We start from the raw sequence: 17732 nt of genomic DNA on the forward strand, positions 1-17732 counted from the left end.
GAAGGGGGTCAGGGCAGGGCGTTGGGGAGCGTGCCTTAGCCCCACTGAGCCATGGGGCTCACAATCCCATGGGCCGAACTGAAAGCCCTGATGGGCTGAATCTGGCCTGCGGGCCGTAGTTTGTCCTCCCCACTCTAGTTCAAATAGGCATTAATTCAGGGAAGTCTTGTGGCCTGTGTTATACAGGAGGCCAGACTAGATGATCAAAATGGCCCATTCTGAACCTCAAATCTAAGATAATTTCATTATTTGAAACCACAAGATTTTTTTTCCTTTTTGTAGGTATTACTAATCTTAGAATATATATTGGTATGGCAGTGCCTCTGTATTAAGTTGGGTTCAGTTTTTCATGCAAAGTAGGGATTTGACCTTTTTAGTACAAAGAACCCTGTCTCAAAATTTACAGCAGATAATCTGTAAGGGAAGACTGAATTTTCTGAAGGCTTTGTACTTTTACCAATTTTAAGTTAGAATTAGTGAAAAACAGAACTTAATGTTTTTTCTTGAGTACCTTAGCTTTTTTGCAGCCTTTTGTTAAAAAACAGGTGAATTCTCCTTAAACTTTCTGAATATTTAGAACTCAAAAAATTAGTGCAGAATCCTTAATTACAACCCACCATATTTAGACATACAAAGTTAATTACTGTTGTGTATTTGTTCTTATAATTACAATTGGCTCTTCACAAAATAACCACTATTCCCCACAACTCTCAATCAGACTGAAGCGACCCACTGAAATTAATCATGTTCTCTGCAAAGATGGCAACTGTCGTAAATATAAAGGGAAGGGTAAACACCATTAAATCCCTCCTGGCCAGAGGAAAAACCCTTTCACCTGTAAAGGGTTAAGAAGCTAGGATAACCTCACTGGCACCTGACCAAAATGACCAATGAGGAGACAAGCTACTTTCAAAGCTGGAGGGGGGAAAAACAAAGGTTCTCTCTGTCTGTGTGTTGCTTTTGCCGGGACCAGAACAGGAAAGAAGGTCAGAACTCCTGTAAAGGGCTAATAAGCAATCTAGTTAGATCTGCGTTAGATTCCGTTTTGTTTAAAAGGCTGATAAAATAAGTTGTGCTGAATGGAATGTATATTCCTGTTTTTCTGTCTTTTTGTAACTTAAGGTTTTGCCTAGAGGGATTCTCTATGTTTTGAATCTGATTACCCTGTAAGGTATTTACCATCCTGATTTTACAGAGGTGATTCTTTTACTTTTTCTTCAATTAAAATTCTTCTTTTAAGAACCTGATTGCTTTTTCATTGTTCTTAAGATCCAAGGGTTTGGGTCTGTGTTCACCTATGCAAATTGGTGAGGATTTTTATCAAGTCTTCCCCAGGAAAGGGGGTGTAGGGTTTGGGAGGATTGTGGGGGGAAAGACGTTTCCAAGCAGGCTCTTTCCCTGTTAAATATTTGTTAGATGCTTGGTGGTGGCAGCAATAAAGTCCAAGGGCAAAAGGTAAAATAATTTGTCCCTTGTGGAGTTTTTAACCTAAGCTGGTAAAAATAAGCTTAAGGGGTTTTTCATGCAGGTCCCCACATCTGTACCCTAGAGTTCAGAGTGGGGAAGGAACCTTGACAGCAACTATTTCACTAAAGACTTGAAATATGAAATAACACTATCCCTGTAAAAAATGGCCATCACCTCTCATCATAAGAACATACAAATGGCCCTATGGGTCAGAGCAAAGGTCCATCTAGCCCAGTATCCTGTCTTCCAACAGTGGCCAGTACCAGGTGCCCCAGAGGGAATAAATAGAACAGGCAATCATCAAGTGATCCATCCCCTGTCGCTCATTCCCAGGTTCTGGCAACCAGAGGCTAGGGACACTATTCCTGCCCATCCTGGCTAACAGCCATTGATGGATCTATCCTCCATGAATTTATCTAGTTCTTTTTTGACCCTGTTATGGTCTTGGCCTTCACAACATCCTCTGGCAAGGAGTTCCACAGGTTGAGTGTGCGTTGTGTGAAGAAATACTTCCTTTTATTTGTTTTAAACCTGCTGCCTATTAATTTCATTTGGTGGCCCCTAGTTCTTGTGTTATGAGAAATAATAAACAACACTTCCTTAACTACTTTCTCTACACCAGTCATGATTTTATACACATCAATCATATCTCCCCTTAGCCATCTCTTTTCGAAGCTGAAAAGTCCCAGTCTTATTAATCTCTCCTCATACGGAAGCCGTTCCATACCCCTGATTTTTGTTGCCCTTTTCTGAACCTTTTCAATTCAAAGATAACTTTTTTGAGATGAGCTGACCACATCTGCACACAGTATTCAAGATGTGGGGGTACCATGGATTTATATAGAGGCAACATGATATTTTCTGTCCTATTATCTATCCCTTTCTTAATTATTCCTAGCATTCTGCTTGCTTTTTTGACTGCTGCTGCACATCGAGTGGATGTTTTCAGAGAACTATCCTCAATGACTGCAAAATCTTTTTCTTGAGTGGTAACAGCTAATTTAGACCCCATCATTTCATATGTATAGTTGGGATTTTGCTTTCCAATCTGCATTACTTTGCATTTAACAACATTAAATTTCATCTGCCATTTTCTTGCCCAGTCACCCATCTTTGAGAGATCCTTTTGTAGCTCTCTGCGGTCTGCCTGGGTCTTAACTATCTTTAGTAATTTTGTATCTGCAAATTTTGCCACCTCACTGTTTACCCCCTTTTCCAGATCATTTATGAATATGTTGAATAGGACTGGTCCCAGAACAGACCCCTGGGGACACCACTATTTACCTACCTCCATTCTGAAAACTGACCATTTATACCTACCCTTTGTTTCCTATCTTTTAACCAATTACCAATTCATGAGAGCACCTTCCCTCTTATCCTGTGGCACCTTACTTTGCTTAAGAGCCTTTGGTGAGGGACCTTGTCAAAGGCTTTCTGAAAATCTAAGTACACTATATCCATTGGATCGCCCTTGTTCACATGCTTGTTGACCCCCTCAAAGAATTCTAGTAGATTGGTGAGGCATAAGCTCCCTTTACTAAAACCACGTTGACTCTTCCTCAACAAATTATGTTCATCTATGTGTCTGACAATATTGTTCTTTATTATATTTTCAACAAGTTTGCCGTGTACTGAAGTCAGGCTTAGAGGCCTGTAATAGCTGGGATCAGCTCTGGAGCCCATTTTAAAAATTGATGTCACATTAGCTATCCCCCAGTCATCTGGTACAGAAGTTGATTTAAATGATAGGTTACAGACTACAGTTAGTAGTTCTTCAATTTCACATTTGAGTTCCTTCAAAACTCTTGAGTGAACACTATCTGGTCCTGGTTACTTATTGCTGTTTAATTTATAAATTTGTTCCAAAACCTCCTCTAATGATACCTCAATCTGGGACAGTTCCTCAGATCTGTCAACTAAAAAGAATGGCTCAGGTTTGGGAATCTCCCTCACATCCTCAGCTGTGAAGACCAATGCAAAGAATTCATTTAGTTTCTCCGCAATGGCCTTATCATCCAGTGGCCCTACTGGTTGTTTAGCAGGCTTCCTGCTTCTGATGTACTTAAAAAAAAAAAAAACAACCTGCGATTATTTTTTGGGTTTTTGGCTAACTGTTCCTCAAATTATTTTTGTCCTTCCTAATTGTTTTTTTACACTTCATTTGCCAGTGTTTATGCTCCTTTCTATTTGCCCCACTAGGATTTAACTTCCACTTTTTAAAGGATGCCTTTTTGCCTCTCACTGCTTCTTTTACTTTCTTGTTTAGCCACAGTGGCTCTTTTTTGGTTCCCTTATTATGTTTTTTAATTTGGGGTATACATTTAAGTTGAGCCTCTATTATGGTGTCTTTAAAAAAAGTTTCCATGCAGCTTGCAGAGATTTCACTTTTGGCATTGTACCCTTTAATATCTGTTTAACTAACCTCCTCATTTTTGTGTAGTTCCCCCTTTTTGAAATTAAATGTTTCAGTATTGGGCTGCTGTGGTGTTTTTCCTGCCACGAGGATATTAAATTTAATTATATTATGGTCACAATTACCAAGTGGTCCAGCTTTACTCACCTCTTGGACCAGATCCTGTGTTCCACTTAGGACTAAATAAAGAATTGCCTCTCCTCTGGTGAGTTCCAAGACCAGCTGCTCCAAGAAGCAGTCATATAAGGTGTCAGGAAAAAAACGGTTACTTACCTTCTCGTAACTGTTGTTCTTCGAGATGTGTTGTTCACGTCTATTCTACATTAGGTGTGCGCGTGTCGCGTGCATGAGCATTGGAAACTTTTCCCCTTAGCAACTCCCGTCGGGGCCCCAAGTACATATATACCCCGCCACCCGACCCCCTCCGGTTCCTTCTTGCCGGCGACTCCGACAGAGGGGTAGGAGGGTGGGTAGTGGAATGGACGTGAACAACACATCTCGAAGAACAACAGTTACGAGAAGGTAAGTAACCGCTTTTTCTTCTTCGAGTGCTTGTTCAAGTCCATTCCACATTAGGTGAATCACAAGCTTACCTCTGGAGGAGGGTAGGAGTCACGGAACAACTGATTGGAAGACCGCTCTGCCAACTGCTGCATCCTCTCTGGCCTGCTGGTTGACCGCGTAGTGGGATGTGAAGGTGTGCACCGAGGACCAGGTGGCTGCTCTGCAGATCTCCTGGATTGGGACCTGTGCCAGGAAAGCCGTGGAAGTCGCTTGCGCCCTGGTTGAGTGGGCCGTGACCGCCGGGGCCGGAACACCTGTGAGCTCATAGCACGCCTGGATGCAGCTTGTAATCCAAGACGAGATTCGCTGCGCCGACACCAGGAGGCCTTTCATCCTCTCGGCTACGGCCACGAACAGCTGCGCGGATTTACGAAAGGGCTCGGTCCACTCCAAATAGAACACCAGCGCTCGGTGGACATCCAGGGTGTGTAGGCTGCGGTGACTCGGGTCCGTATGGGGTTTTGGAAAAAACACCAGACGACAAATGTCCTGGCCCAAATGGAATTGCGAAACCACCTTAGGGAGGAACTTTGGGTGCGGTTGGAGCTGCACCTTACCCTTCTGAAACACTGTATATGGTGGCTCAGAGGCGAGAGCCCTCAGCTCAGACACCCTTCTGGCTGAGGTAATGGCCACCAGAAATGCCACCTTCCAGGAAAGGTGGAGGAGGGAGCAGGTAGCAAGGGGCTCAAACGAGGGTCCCATGAGCTTAGAGAGGACCAAGTTAAGGTTCCAAGGAGGGACTGGGGGGGCGTGAGTACAGAAACATTCTCTCCAATCCTTTAAGGAACCGTCCCACCACTGGGTGGGAAAACACCGAACCCTTCCACCCCGAATGGAAGGCGGAGATGGCTGCCAGGTGCACTCTGAGTGAGGACGGGGCCAGCCCCAACTGCTTGAGGTGCAGGAGGTACTCGAGGATGGCTTACACCGGGGCCTGGCATGGCCGCACTTGTCGGGTCTCACAACAACACGAGAACCTTTTCCACTTGGCCCTGGTAGAGGGCTTCCTACTGCCAAGCAGAATCTGCTGCACAGGAAGGGAGCACTGGCTCTCCAAGGTGTTTAGCCACAGAGCTTCCATGCCATCAGGTGTAGTGATTGCAGGTCAGGGTGGAGAAGCTGCCCGCCGTCCTGCACGATGAGGTCCTGGTGTAGGGGAAGACTACCAGGGCCTCTACCGACAGCTCTAGGAGTGTTGTGTACCAGTGCTGGCGGGGCCACGCCGGGGCGATGAGGACCACTGCCGCCCTGTCCCTGCGTACCTTGAGCAGGACCTTGTATACCAACAGGAGCAGGGGAAAAGCATACATGAAGTCTCCTTCCCCCGGGATCGCAAACGCGTCGGGGACCGAGCCCGGGCTGAGGCCCTGGAATGAGCAGAACCACAGGCACTGGGCGTTGGCCCTGGTGGCACACGTCTACCCGGGGAAACCCTCACCTGCGGAAGAGCGAAAGCACGACGTCCGCTCTGAGCATCCACTTGTGCATGCAACACGACCTGCTGAGGTAGTCTGCCAGCTCGTTTCGCACCTCCAGGAGATACGACGCCTCGAGGTGAATGGCGTGGGCTATACAAAAGTCCCAGAGGAGGAGAGCCTCGTGACAGAGCGACGAGGAACGAGCCCCGCCCTGCTTGTTTATATAAAACATGGCAGTAGTGTTGTCTGTCAGAACTGTCACGCTGTGACCACTCAGAGTGGCGGGAAAGGTCTGGCAGGCTAGACGAACAGCCCGGAACTCCTTCACATTGATATGGAGTGACAGCTCTGCTCCAGACCACAAGCCCTGAGTCCTGAGGTCCCCCAGGTGAGCCTCCCATCCGTGGTCTGACACGTCCATCACCAGCGTCAGGTCCGGTTGTGGGGCGGCAAAGGGGATGCCTTCACAAACCACAGGCTGGGACTGCCACCACAGCAGGGAGTCCAGCACGTCCCTTGGGGCTGTCACTACCAAGTCCAGGGGATCCCTGCCTGGGCGGTACACCCGAGCGAGCCAAGCCTGCAGAGTCCTGAGTCTCAGTCTGGCATGCCTGACCACATGCGTGCATGCTGCCATGTGGCCCAGCAGCCGCAGGCAGCACCTGGCCATTGGAAACTGGCGCAGGGAGGCCACCGCTTGCTGGATAGCCCGGAATCGGAATTCTGGAAGGCTTGCCCTGGCCTGCACCGCGTCCAGGACTGCCCCTATGAATTCCACTCTCTGTGTGGGCACGAGCGTGGACTTGGGGACGTTGACCAGGAGCCCAAGCTTGTGGAACAATCTCAGGGCCAACTCCACCTGGCCCCGCACTTCCGCTTCAGATCAACCCGCCAGGAGCCAGTCGTCGAGGTACGGGTAAATCCGGATCCTCTGCCTCCGTAAGAAGGCCGCCACCACTGCCATGCATTTTATGAACAGCCGTGGGGTCGCGGCTAGACTGAACGGGAGAACCACAAACTGGTAATGTTCTTGGCCCACGGTGAAGCGCAGGAACCGCCAATGTGCTGAGTGGATGACGATATGAAAGTATGCGTCCTTCACGTCGAGGGCAGCGTACTAGCCTCCCGGATCCAGGGAAGGGTTTATGGTGCCCAGACAGACCATGCGGAACTGGGCCTTGACCAGGAACTTGTTGAGCCCACGCAGGTCTAAAATGGGACAAAGGCCCCCTTTAGCCTTGGGGATGAGGAAGTACCGGGAGTAGAAACCTTTCCCCCTTAGGCCGTGCAGCACTGCCTTTACCGCCCCCGCCTCTAGCAGAGTGCGAACCTCCTTCTCTAGGAGATGCTCGTGAGAGTGGTCCCTGAAGAGGGATGGGAAAGGGGGTGGGAGGGAGGGAAGGAAGAGAATTGCAGCGAGTACCTGTTCCGTACCGTGTGTAAGACCCAACGGTCTGACGTAATGCTGGACCACGCACGGGAGAAACGGGCCAGGTGGTTCAGGAAACGAGGGGATGGATCCGGTGACCAGTCTGGTACGCTGTCCTCGAGCGCACCTTCAAAAGCCTGGCTTAGTGCCTGGCTGGGATTTGTGCTGACCTTGGTTCTGAACTGGCGCATTATTGTTGTGATTATTGCGCCATCGCCTGTTATCCTTGCCTCGCCTACGGTAAGGCTCATGCCTATGATGAGGCTGGTACTGGTGCTGAGGGGGAGGCTGCGGCTTAAAGGGCTTCCTCTGTGTCACCGGGGTATGCATACCCAGCGACTTAACTGTAGCCCTCGAGTCCCTGAGGCTATGCAGCCTCGCGTCTGTCTGGCCCAAAAAGAGTCCGGACCCTTCAAAGTGGAGGTCCTGAAGCATACTCTGGACCTCATGCGGCAGGCGCGACTCCCGAGGCTCATGCCGAGCGCCTCATGACCACCCCCGACGCGATTGTTCTGGCCGCCGTGTCTGCTGAATCCAGGGAGGCCTGGAGAGAGGTCTTAAGCTACTGCCTTGCCCTCAACCACCAGGGCCGTAAACTGTTGAGAACCTTGTGGGAGGTCGTCCTTAAAACATCCGCCCCCGCTGCCCAGGAGTTAAAATTATGCCTGTTGAGAATGGCCTGCTGGTTAGTAATCCTCAACTGAAGGCCCCCTGACGAGTACACCTTTCTGCCAAAAAGGTCCAGGCGTTTTGCCTCCTTGGTCTTAGGTGCCGGGGCCTGTTGTCCATGGCACTCCCTTTCGTTCACCACCGAGACCACCAGGGACTACGGACTTGGGTGGCAGAACAAGAATTCGTAGCCCTTTGATGGGGCAAAGTACTTGCGTTCCACACCTTTAGCCGTTGGAGCGCTGGAGGCCGGGGTCTGCCATATAGTCTTATAATTTGATTGAATGTTCTTAATTAGCGGGAGCGCTATTCTAGATGGACCTTCAGGGCTCAAAATGTCCACCATGGGGTCCTCCTGCTCAACCATCTCCTCGGCCTGCAACCCCAAGTTCTGGGCGACCCTACGCAGTAGCTCCTGGTGGACTCTGTGGTCTATGGGTGGAAGGCCGGACACCGCTGTTCCCGCCACTGCCTCATCCGGGGATGACGAGGAGGTTAGCAGCTGCTCAACCCCGTCTAGCTGGTCCTCCTACTCCCCTCCTCCCATGGGAGGGGCCTCCGGCTTGGGCTGGGGCGGGAGACCTCGGGGCAGCACTGGACTCGGTGCTGGTCTCTCCAGTTTATCCTCGGGGGATGCTGGAGGCCTGGATACTGTAGCTTCCAGCGCCGTCGGGCGTTAGTGCGGGGACCAGGACCGCTGCACCGAGTAGCTCGCCGTGGACAGGGCCCTTTGGGACTGTTGATAGGGCCAAGGAGTCCAGAAGGGCCAATGACCTGGCGGCCCCCATTGCGGTGCCACCTCGTCTGAGGGTCCTTGCTGTCCGGAGCACGGTGCGAGTAACTGTAACGGCCGGAGTCGGCGCCGGACTGTGGCGACGCCGACCGCAAAGGCCACAGCAGTGCCGACGATCTGTGCTGGCGGGAGGTCAACGAGTGGCTCAAAACAGAACGGGAGTGAGACTGGTACCAAGATCCCTGGGACCGGGATGTGGACCAGGACCGGCATCTGTGGGAGTCCTCTGGCGAGGGCCGTCTCAACTCCTCCTGGTGCTGGTCTATAGTTGGTGCTGGAGAGCGTCATGCCTCTTCCGTTACTTCCTCGCGCCGACTCAGTCCCAGTACCACAACTTCCTTCTGAGCTGCGGGTAACTGGGAGTCCGCAGATGCAGAGCTCAACAGGACCAACTCCGGGACCGATGCCGGGACGGTATCCTCGAACAGCACACCATTGCTGGCTTACCCCTCGACGGCACCCGTGGCATGGGTGCCGGAGGATTCTCCCTGTACGGGAGGGGGCTCGTCGCCGACAGCTCAGTGAGGTCCTTTGCAGCCTCAAAGGTGCCAGGCATGGAAGGCTGATCCATTAAGTCCTCGAGCCCATCATCCACACTGAGCTCACTTGGACCTGGGCTTGGTGGAACTTGCGGTGCTGAAGCCACTGATGCCAGCGCCGGTACAGCAGCTTTCCCACTCTTATCGGTGCTCAGGGCCTTGGAAGGTGCTGGCCTCCTATGTGGGGAACGTCCGCGCCTTCCTTTTGGTTGTGCTGTGGACCGCACCGGGGAGGACGAGCGGTGCTGGGGCCTAGTCTGGCACTCTGGGGCCGACAGCTTTCGGTGTTTAGCCGGTGCCAGGTCTCCTGACAGCTCCAGGACACTACGCACCAAGGAAGCCGGAGCCGACGTTGGGAGCTCCAGGCCCGGTGGCTGCAATGTGGCTTCCCCCAACAACTGCTTCCAACGAAAGTTTCTTTCTTTCTTTGTTCTTCGCTTGAATGCCTTGCAAATCTTACACTGCTCAGTTTGATGTTCTTCCCCCAAACACGAGCCGTGGGGGTCACTAACTAGCATAGGCTTGCGGCACGTATGGACGTGCGGCATGCCCCGCGGCGGGTGCTGGAAGCCTCCAAGCACCTAATCACTTAAGTGTCCACAACAAAGGTATGCTAACTAACTGATAACAGCTATCTATGAGAAAGGCTAAGGGACTGCTCTCACACAAGAGAGAGGTTGTTCCAACGCCGCCACAGACGGTAAGAAGGAACTGGAGGGGGTCGGGGGGCAGGGGGATATATGCATGGCGCACTGGCGCCACTCAGGGGGCCCCGCCAGCCTGACGGAGCCGCTAAGGGAAAAAGTTTCCGACGCTCGCGCACACCTAATGTGGAATGGACGTGAACAAGCACTCAAAGAAGAATTTTATCTCTGCATCCTGTCCTGAGGGGACATGTACCCAGTCAATATGGGAATAACTGAAATCCCCCATTATTATTAAGTTTTTTATTTTAATAGCCTCTCTAATCTCCCTGAGCATTTCACAGTCACGATCACCATCCTGGTCAGGTGGTCGAGAATATATCCCTACTGCTATATTCTTATTATTAGAGCATGGAATTTCTATCCATTGAGATTCTATGGTACAGTTTGATTCATTTATGATTTTTACTTCATTTGATTCTATGCTTTCTTTCACATACAATGCCACTCCCCCACCAGCATGACCCGTTCTGTCCTTCTGATATATTTTGTACCCTGGTATTACCATATCCTATTTGATTAGCCTCATTCCACCAAGTTTCTGTGATGACTATTATATCAATAAAAAGAAAAGGAGTACTTGTGGCACCTTAGAGACTAACCAATTTATTTGAGCGTAAGCTTTCATGAGCTACAGCTCACTTCATCGGATGCAGTGAGCTGTAGCTCACGAAAGCTTATGCTCAAATAAATTGGTTAGTCCCTAAGGTGCCACAAGTACTCCTTTTCTTTTTGCGAATACAGACTAACACGGCTGCTACTCTGAAACCTACTATATCAATATCCTCATTTAATACGAGGCACTCTAGTTTACCCATTTGATGTTTTAGACTTCTAGCATTGGTATATAAGCACTTTAAAAACTTCTCCTTTTAGCTGTCTGCCATTACACAATGTAATTGAATGGGACTCTTATTTGACTGTTTCTGATCAGTTCCTGCCTGTATTTTATCATTTTCCGTCCTTTCAGCCTCATTAGGACACAGAGATTCTCTATCATTACCAAAAGAATTAAAGCCAGAATGTCCTCAAGAAAAAGATGGTTACATTCTGTGTGCTGATTCGAAAACAAGACTGAAAACTGAGGAGGACAGTCTACCGTAAACCCCAGTTCAATCAGGGGAAGTAGCAGCCAGGGCTCCAAAGGAAAAGAAATGAAGTGTATGCCTACACAGCAATCAATCAATAAAGCAAGCAAGCAAGCCATGGCTGCAAGTCTCAGTGCACCAGTCAACTGACTCAGGTGTGTGCTGCACATCTAAAAATCGCCATGTACACATTTTGGCTCAGCCTGGAGCCCAGGCTCTGAAACCTGGTGACGGGAGAGGGTCTCACAGCCCAGGCTCCAGCCCTAGCCCAAACATCTTCCCAGTCATTTTTAGTACTGCAGCACGAGCCAAGCTCTGGCCCAGAGACTCGTTATGTGGGCCTTTTTTTGCTGTGCAGATGTACCCTAAGGGTACTGGGGCTTTCCAGCTTTGCCAAAGCTCTGTGGTATAGACAGAAATTTCTCCACTCTGAGGAATCATGGCTGGTCTTGCATAGCAGAAATGGCACTCAACAGGCTCTCCTACACATCAAGAAAACAGACACGACTGTACTGGAATTAAAGAGGGTAGAAATGGGATGCACCAGCCCCGCCTACGGTTGCCAATTTTGGTTGGATGTATTCCTACAGGTTTCATCAAACGACAATCTTTAATTCAAGATTAATCTTTAATTCCTGAAACTCCAGGACAATCCTGGATGGGTGGCAACCCTAGCCCTAGCCCCTTCCCACTCCTGACACACAATTAATCCCTTGACCCATGTTTCATTAATCCCTGCCTTAGTATCTCCACAAGCCATTGGCAAAGAGAGGAAGGGGACATTCCTGCCCTCCACTTCCCAAATACCCTTCTGTACCTGCAGTATTAAAAACTCACAATATTCCATAAACAAACACTTGATTTAAAAGAAATTAAGGTTAAGTGTGAAATCTCCCCAATGCAAATCCTTAAAAAGCAAGGAAATGTCAAGTTATAAGACTTTTAAACTAAGACTTATTTTATTAAATTTAAAAAATGATTTAAACTTGAAACAGCAGATAATACATTAACAGTCTAAATACTGTAGCTATGGTTTATAATACAGACGAAAATCAAGGTTCTTTATCCCATAACTATGTATGACCTAAGCACAGGAAGAGCAATTTGTGCTTTGAAGAGGGAAAACTTAACTACTTTGTGAAACTTACTGAGGAAAATTACTGAACAAATGAATAGCAAATAATCAAACATCTTTAGAGTTCTACAAGCAGGATGTTTGCATGTGTGTACAAACACACTTACTCAGCAATTGTTGGGACTCCATTTGGTAGATTTACTGTAACTAAAAACTTGGCTGTCGGTCAAAAAAATATTGTAAAGTCATTACAAATGAAGAAGTTCAGGAAGTTTGTGCTAACATAACAGGGAGCAAGATGAAACCATAACAGAAGCTAGTACTAAGATTTTAATGTCAGATAGTTGCTTAAGGTTACCCAATTCTGTAATAAGATTTTTCAAATACTTTCCTTTCAGATGCCTCAGTACAATATCTGTTCAATGTTTGATTGTACAATGAACTTTTAGTAGATACCTACTATTGCACCACAGAGGAGCACATTACTTGTCTTCTGATAACAACTGTTTCCCTATGTTTGTGATATAAAGATATATTCTGTCCTGCTAAGGTGGTCAGAGACCACTCTATCCAGAGTTGACTGGTACAACCTTTGGTAACATGTCTCTGAAGTTTTTTGAGTGCGTACTCTTAAGTAAAATGGAATCAAAGAGAACATAATAAAGGCACAGTTGGTAGCTCCTAATGGGAGCACTGTTTCACGCAGCTGTGTATTCAGCCAATGCTTGAACAGTCACTAGTGTTTAGTGAAGATTTGGACAGTGTGCCAAATGACGGCCTTTGCTTGAATCATCCATCCATACAACTTTCTCAACTCACAAACTAGACATTACACAGCTTGAGTGTTCTGAGTCTAAGTGTACAAGACATTTCCACAGACATGTAACCATCCTGGACACTAGATCTTATCTATTCTGCTATAATATACCTTGAAACCTTTAAGTCCTTTCATCGAGCCTTTGATGAGTGCATCAACTAAATTTGCCCTCCTGCAGAGTTCCAGTCTACCTAGGTAAACTATGGTTTTTCCCTCCTAGGTTCCTGGGCTGCGGCAGAAGCTAGGAAAGGAAATGTCCTGGTTTAAGTGAAAAGACAAGATGACTTTAGTCTAAAGACTAGGACAAGCTCAAAGGACAATTTTGTCATCAGTGAAAATCTAAGGTGAGAGGACAGCCAACAATCCTATTTGCTGAAGCAAAGGGATAGTCAGCAAGAAAACCACACTGAAGGTGAGAAAACTCTAGTCCAATAAGTGGAGGGCCTCAAATAGTCAAACAGTGATTCACATAATCACTGTAGAACGAGGTTAACACTCCAGAGTTAAAACAGGGGATCTGAATGGAGGCAGCGAAATATCACAACTTTCAAGAAACAAAACAAGTGAAAGGATCTCACTGTCCCGCAATCCAACCATTTTTTTAGGATGCTAAATCCCACCATTTGGGCTTCTTTAGAGCTGGGGGCTAGTCCCTTGTAAATGTATCATAGTCCATCTAGCAGAGATCATTTGGCCTGCACCAGGCAAGAGAAAACTGCCTGCACCAAATGGTAGGCAAAGGAGGTACTCTTTTTGCATGAATAAAATACCATCAAGGCTACCCTGTCCGAGATACTCCTAAAGGAGTTATGGTGTCTTGCCACAGACCAGGGCCAAAAGATTTTGGGTTTCTAGATCCAGATGCTGGTGTCTGCCAAAAAAGTGGTGGGACAGAAGAAGAGGGACCTTGTTCCCTTGGGACAGGATTAAGAGATCCATGTATCAAAAACTTCTTGATCATTTTGGAGCAGTAAGAATTAGTCTGGGAATTGCAGACTACCTCTTGATTGTCCAGAGGAAAATGGAAGGGAAGACAAACTAAGGAAAACTACATGGAATGGCAAACCCATCCTTTGAAAAGTCAGTAGATTTCTCCTTCCTCTGCAGCAGGTACACAATCAACCGGCACTCTTATTTTGTTTTTTTTAAATTGAGATCAGATCCATGCCCAGGTTTCTCCTCCTTTCAACATCAGCGACCCCAGAGCTGGGAGCACTTCTGATCTACTGAACCAGTCCACTGTGTAGTTAAGTGGGTGGGCGGTGGAGATATTTTACCGAAAGGAGGATCACCTCTGCCCATGAGAACATGAAAGTGGACCTTCTTCAACAAGTTTAGGGCATATCTACACTGCAATGAAAAGCCTGCAGCACCAAGTGTCAGACCACAGGTCAATTCACTCTGGCTTGTGGGGCTTGGGCTGCAGGTCTCAAAATGCCAGTGAAGACGTTCCTGCTCTGGGTGGACCCTGGGCTCTGAAACCCAGCAAGGGGAGGAGGGCCTTGGAGCCAGGGATCTAGCCCAAACGGAAACATCTATATTGTTATTTTTAGTCCCAAAGCCTGAGCCAATTGACCTGGGTTCTGAGATTCAGTGCTGCAGGTTTTTCTTTGCAATATAGATACAACCTATGTCTCCAGTTGCCACCTTGGCATTACTGCTGTGTTGTGAAATTCTGAGTATGTGTCTTCCTTTGATTAAGTCCTGAAACATTAACAGGCTTAGCATGACTGCCACAATTCAAAAGTGATGATACAAAGCTTTGTCTTCCTTTGAACCAACTGAGAGCACAAATAGGCTCTCCACCCTGTCAGACTTCACATTTGTGGTAAACTGGATTCTACTTTGGGTCCTAGAAGAGGGAAATTTATCCTCAGTATGCACTGTTCTCCAGAGACGAGGTTATCCAATGTCATCTACTATTCAATTTCTCACTAGCTGGAAAGGTTAACCAGTACCTCTCTTTGTTTCAAATATCTAGGATTCATGATAGTCTAATAACTACATAACAGAACTTAAACAGTTTAATACCTCTTCAAGCCATTTCAGTATAAATGGTATCTTTGGTCAGGCCAGTTTTTTCCAACCTGGAACAGAATTAAAAATCTACCTTTCATCCTCATTTCATTCTTACAGAAAAAAATTAAATTGTTAAAGAAAAACAGGAAAATTGCTTAGGAGGTCATTAGTATCTTAGACAATGAAGCTAAAAGAAAAATGAATGAATGTTTTCTATCAGTAACTTTCTGATTGTATCCAGGCATTAGGATAATAGTAAATAACTACTTATATCAGACTAACGCAAAAAGTGTATTCAACTAAGCAAATAGAAGCACAATCTCAACTCACGTATTTTAAAATAAGGAAATTTGGTATTTACATATTTGACTGAACTCAATTTAATAAAAGGATGTAGTAGGTGCTGAAAAGATTATATCCAATTTCAGTAAATACCAACAAAACCCCCCCCTCAAAACTGCATGATGTGTTTAAACTACAAACATAGTTTGCACAACATTTAACAGTGAAGAATTCAATTAATCAAGAGACAAGGCATTGAGAAAATACTGGTTACTAACAGGCACTCACTGTTTCACATGAAACAGGAAAGATTACACTTATCTATTGCAATTTTTGATGTTGAATATTTCTCTTGAAGTAATAATAATGAGCCAGCTCACAAAATGCATCATAAATTACTAAACAATTTGACAAAACACTGCATTTAAATAAGACTTTGCAAAATTACCTTGTCAATTTCTCTTTGTGTTGCTCCTTCCTTTTTCGAACGTTCTTGTTCCACACACTTAGTATTATAGTTCTCTTTTGATTTCTGTAGGGCCTGAATGATACTTTGAATGTTTTGCACTGCTTCCAAAGTTCCTGAAACTTCTTCTTTAGTCTGTCAAATATTACATACTTGTCAAAAATGACCAGTTTAATACTTTAATTGTAACAAGTAACTGAAAACACACAAAATGGAGAGTGAGTAACCTTTTTATGAGCTTTGATTTGTTCATCTCCATACTTCTGCACTTCTTTTATTAGCTCTTGTAATTTCCGGACAAGCTCCAAGTGACAGCTTGCTACTTTTTCTGTTGATATTTTGAAAACATCCCAAACTGGAGCAAATGTCCTAAAAATAAAGGTTACAGGGAAGAGAAACATTATTTAATGTTGAATTCAATTTTTTTCTTTTTAAAACCAGCTACAATTTTATAATAGAACCCTGAGGTATTGATTATATGCTTATAAAGTGCACTCTCCTCTAAGACTAATGATATAAAAATGGCACATTCTTATTCAAATCTATTCCTTTTCCTATTCAAAGTCCTCCCTACTAACTTCAAAGACAAAATTAAATGTTTACTGCTTTTTACTCCTGTTAACCATGCACAGTCAACATAAATAAAACAGAACAGAATCAAGCTTACTAAGTCTTATATCTTGTACTTACGATGGACAAGTTCCAGTCCGTTATACCCGCGTAAACCCACCAAATAATAGAATTGAACAGATGTTACTAATCATACTGGTGATATTGCAAGTAAAACATCCATGTGCACTCACAGCCAGATTGACCATGCGAGGCTGGCTGTTTTCAGAGCAGAACCTCACTAAGGATGGGACGAGACTTTTAGATACTTATAATGCAGAAAAATTACCTGTTTGGCTGAAACCTCATGCTTGATCTTAGCCTATAGCAAAAAATTTTGAGAAATCACAGGAAAATCTTTTTTCATTATCAGATAACTTGAAAAGCTCAAAAGAAAACCCTTGTTTTAACATACTTGGCAAAAATAATATTTAAGTTTAAGATCTTATATTCAGTGGCTTAGACTTTCTAAAACAACCTTCTGGACTGAAATTTCTCAAGCCTGTTCTGGGGCAGATTTTTTTTCTTTTAGATATCTTTAAAATCATAGTCCATATTAATGATGCGGTGATGATCAGAGACTGAAATAAATGCAGGCAAAGTTTGATGAAATAACTGAAAAAATTTATCTTTGTCATTAAGAAAATAAGGAATTAAATACAAACACTACAGTAGTACCATGTTAAGATTGCAGTACTAAAAAGGAGATTCAGAATTAATGTTCAAATCCGTTAGTGTATCCCTGCAAATATGCATTATAATATTCTTTCCCTCTACAACAGCTTCCCCCATCTCCCAGCGCATAGCTGAGAGCCTCTCCCGTCATGGAGTTGGGGAAGTAGCTATGAGCAGGGTCTTCAGACATTTACGGCCACATTTCCCCTCTCCTCCCACTTTTGTTTTTCTTCCTGACTGAGGCTGAATCTATTTCTGTAAGGAGGAAGGAAAATATCTTGGGTAATCAGTTCAAGTTAGCTATGGCACCAGGACAGACTAAGCGTTAGGTGCTTGTTATAAGGCAAGGGGGATTGTAATTAACACATTCTGTATTTCTGACAATTTGCAGTCTTTGTTGTTTGTTTCTATTCATCCTACCTTTTCCGACTATCAACTCTCTGGAGCATGGATCAATATATACTCTCATATATTCATAAATACTCTCAAACAAACCATCTTAACTTTTGCCATCTTAAAATTCAAAAAAAGTATTGTTGTATTAAAAATGTCATACTTGAACACTGAACATGACATCTACAGTGACTCTTGCCATATGATATTTCTAAAGATGTAATATCAAGCTTAAATCGTTTCATTTTTTTAAAAAACTTTTAAGAACAGATTCACTGGCACACGAGAGCACCACAAATGAGGTAGAGA

At 45.6% G+C, this 17732-nt stretch overlaps 1 protein-coding gene across 6 annotated transcripts in view; it reads right to left on the minus strand.

Moving 5' to 3' along the window:
• Positions 1–17732, minus strand: part of FCHO2 (FCH and mu domain containing endocytic adaptor 2) — a 230456-nt gene that overhangs the window by 166821 nt on the left and 45903 nt on the right. For 4 of the 6 annotated variants that reach the window (XM_037903046.2, XM_037903043.2, XM_037903049.2 and 1 more), the window contains exons 4-6: positions 16645–16677; positions 15974–16115; positions 15729–15881 (exon numbers count right to left, since the gene is read on the minus strand). In XM_037903046.2, the coding sequence (XP_037758974.1) occupies positions 15729–15881; positions 15974–16115; positions 16645–16677 (328 nt within the window). The remainder of the gene's footprint in view (positions 1–15728; positions 15882–15973; positions 16116–16644; positions 16678–17732) is intronic. The other 2 variants (XM_037903050.2, XM_037903047.2) reach the window with 1 other exon arrangement.

This window comes from Chelonia mydas, chromosome 5 (genome assembly GCF_015237465.2).
Source record: "Chelonia mydas isolate rCheMyd1 chromosome 5, rCheMyd1.pri.v2, whole genome shotgun sequence".
NCBI classification, from domain to species: Eukaryota; Metazoa; Chordata; order Testudines; family Cheloniidae; genus Chelonia; species Chelonia mydas.